This window comes from Pteropus vampyrus, unplaced genomic scaffold (genome assembly GCF_000151845.1).
Source record: "Pteropus vampyrus isolate Shadow unplaced genomic scaffold, Pvam_2.0 Scaffold279, whole genome shotgun sequence".
Lineage (NCBI taxonomy): Eukaryota > Metazoa > Chordata > Mammalia > Chiroptera > Pteropodidae > Pteropus > Pteropus vampyrus.
In genome coordinates, this window is record NW_011889060.1 from 646,543 (window position 1) to 648,699 (window position 2,157).

The window sequence follows — 2,157 nt, forward strand, 5'->3', positions numbered from 1 at the left end:
GTCTCACGTCTCTAATTTAGCATAATATGGAATCGAGTGTTTCTCAGGACTTGATGGTTTTGTTAAATGAACAATTAAACTTCCTGCTTTAACAGTGATCCTATTATTCAGCTATAAAGAATGAAATCTTGCTATCTGTGACAACGTGGATGGACCGCGAGGGCATTATGCTAAGTGAAATGTCAGACAGAGGAGGATACATACCATATAGTGGAATCTAAAAACAAAAGAAAGCCAAAAAAAACCAAACGCACAGATACAGAGAACAGATGGGTGCTGGCCAGAGGCAGGGGATGGGGGTGGGGGGAGGGGTGGTGAAATAGGGGTCAAAAGGTAAAAACTTTCAGTTATAAAATAATTAAGTCTGGGGATGTAATGTACTCATGGCCATTATAGTTAATAATACTTGACAGATGCTAAAAGAGATCTTAAAAGTTCTCGTCACAATAAAAACAAATTTGTAACTATGTTTGATGATAGATGTTAACTACTTCACAATACATACATGTAGCAAATCATTATGTTGTATACCTGACATATAGTTACATGTCTAGTATCCTTAAAAAAAAAAAAAAAAAGAAGTAATCATAGGGAAGAACACCTTCCCAACTCCGGCCCACACGCAGAAAGTGGAGGCAGGATGTGGGTGAGGAATCTTTTCTTTTTTCTGTAACCTTTTTACTGTTTCAATTTTTATAAAATCTTGTGTAACAAAAACATTTAAGTTGGAAATGAAAAGTTATAAAGTAAAGAGACAAAGGGTAAGAAGCAGGCACACCTTTCCCATGATGCGATGCCCTTCTCCAGGCAGTGAGAATAAATTTGGGGAAGAAAATCTGCCATATTGTGCAAGAGTGAGCATCTAAGAGCAGTCCATTCACTCCGCCTTTCTAAATCTCTTTGGTTCTCAGAAACGCATCAAGATGCAAACCTTGACCAGGAAATTCAAGTTCTTAAATCAGTCCTGGTCCAAAGAAAACATCGGAATGGCAAGTCAATTACAGGGTTGCCCCAGGGGTCAGCGCCTCATTGAGAACGGGTCGGGTCGAGGATGCACCTGATAGTTTTGTACAATAACCTCCAACTGTCTACATCAACGCTGCCCCTCCGAAATATAATGCCAGCCACACATGTAGTTTAAATTTTCCAGTAAAAAATTCAAAGAAGTATTTTCTAATATCCACATTTTAAGGTATACATGCACCACAATACATGTTAAAGTCATCCTACCAAAACAATAATGGCAAAAAAGTTTATGCTGCTTCCGTTTTTAAATTTAAATGAACTGAATTAAGTAAAATGTAACATCTGGTTTTGCGCTAGCCACTTTTCAATTGCTCAGTGGCCTGATGTGGCAAGTGGCTGCGATCTTGGACAGTGCGGTTCGGAGCGGTCTGCAGGAACCTAACCTCCTGAAACCGCTCTACATCCTTACGACTCAGAGTGTGGGACACGGGTCAGCACCTGGGGCCCCGCCCGGGACTTTAGGAGAATCCTGGGCCTCACCCAGACCGACAGAATCGGACCTGCATTTTAACAAGGCTCCTCGGTGGATTGTACGCACACCAAGTTGGAGAAGCACACCCTGAACCATTCTCAAACTTGGCCTTGTACTGGAATCATCTGGAGAGTTTAAAAAATACTAACACCTGGGTGTAATCCCAGAGATTCTGGCTTCAATGGTCTGGGATAAGGCTTGGGCATCCAGATTTTTAAGAGTTCCCCAGAAAACCTCTGATATATATGGACTACTTATATATTCTAATTAATTTTACATAAAGCTCTAGTTTAGGTCCTGGCATGTATCAGGCACTCAACAAAAACACGTAGAAATCATGAGACTTGACTATGATCTACTCTTATACTTTTGGTCATTCAAATAAAGCAAAATATAAAATAGTTGAAAATTTTCGCAAATTAAGTTTAGTTACAATGACATTTTGTAAACATCAAAACAAAAATCTCTAAAAGCATAAAAATGTATGAAAAACCCACCTCGGCTGGGTGCCAGAGGATTTAAAGGACGATAAACAGATCGAGGCCTGGGGAAAAAAAAGCACGGAACTCAAATATAACATGGTTTGAGTTTGTTATGTAATGTTTTCTCCAACAGAAACAAATGGTCTCCTCCCTCCGCCCTCCAGTCACCCTCCCCCC

At 40.1% G+C, this 2,157-nt stretch overlaps 2 protein-coding genes across 5 annotated transcripts in view; one reads left to right on the forward strand and one right to left on the reverse strand.

Annotated features, from left to right (window-relative positions):
- ACTN2 (actinin alpha 2) overlaps positions 1–2,157 on the forward strand; it is a 389,901-nt gene that overhangs the window by 58,313 nt on the left and 329,431 nt on the right. The window lies entirely within an intron of this gene.
- The window catches only part of ERO1B (endoplasmic reticulum oxidoreductase 1 beta), a 38,973-nt gene that overhangs the window by 14,574 nt on the left and 22,242 nt on the right, over positions 1–2,157 (reverse strand). For 2 of the 4 annotated variants that reach the window (XM_023520829.1, XM_023520827.1), the window contains exon 7: positions 1,996–2,042. The exons of the other annotated variants lie outside the window; for them this stretch is intronic. In XM_023520829.1, coding sequence (XP_023376597.1) covers positions 1,996–2,042 — 47 coding nt within the window. The remainder of the gene's footprint in view (positions 1–1,995; positions 2,043–2,157) is intronic. 4 annotated transcript variants of the gene reach the window in all.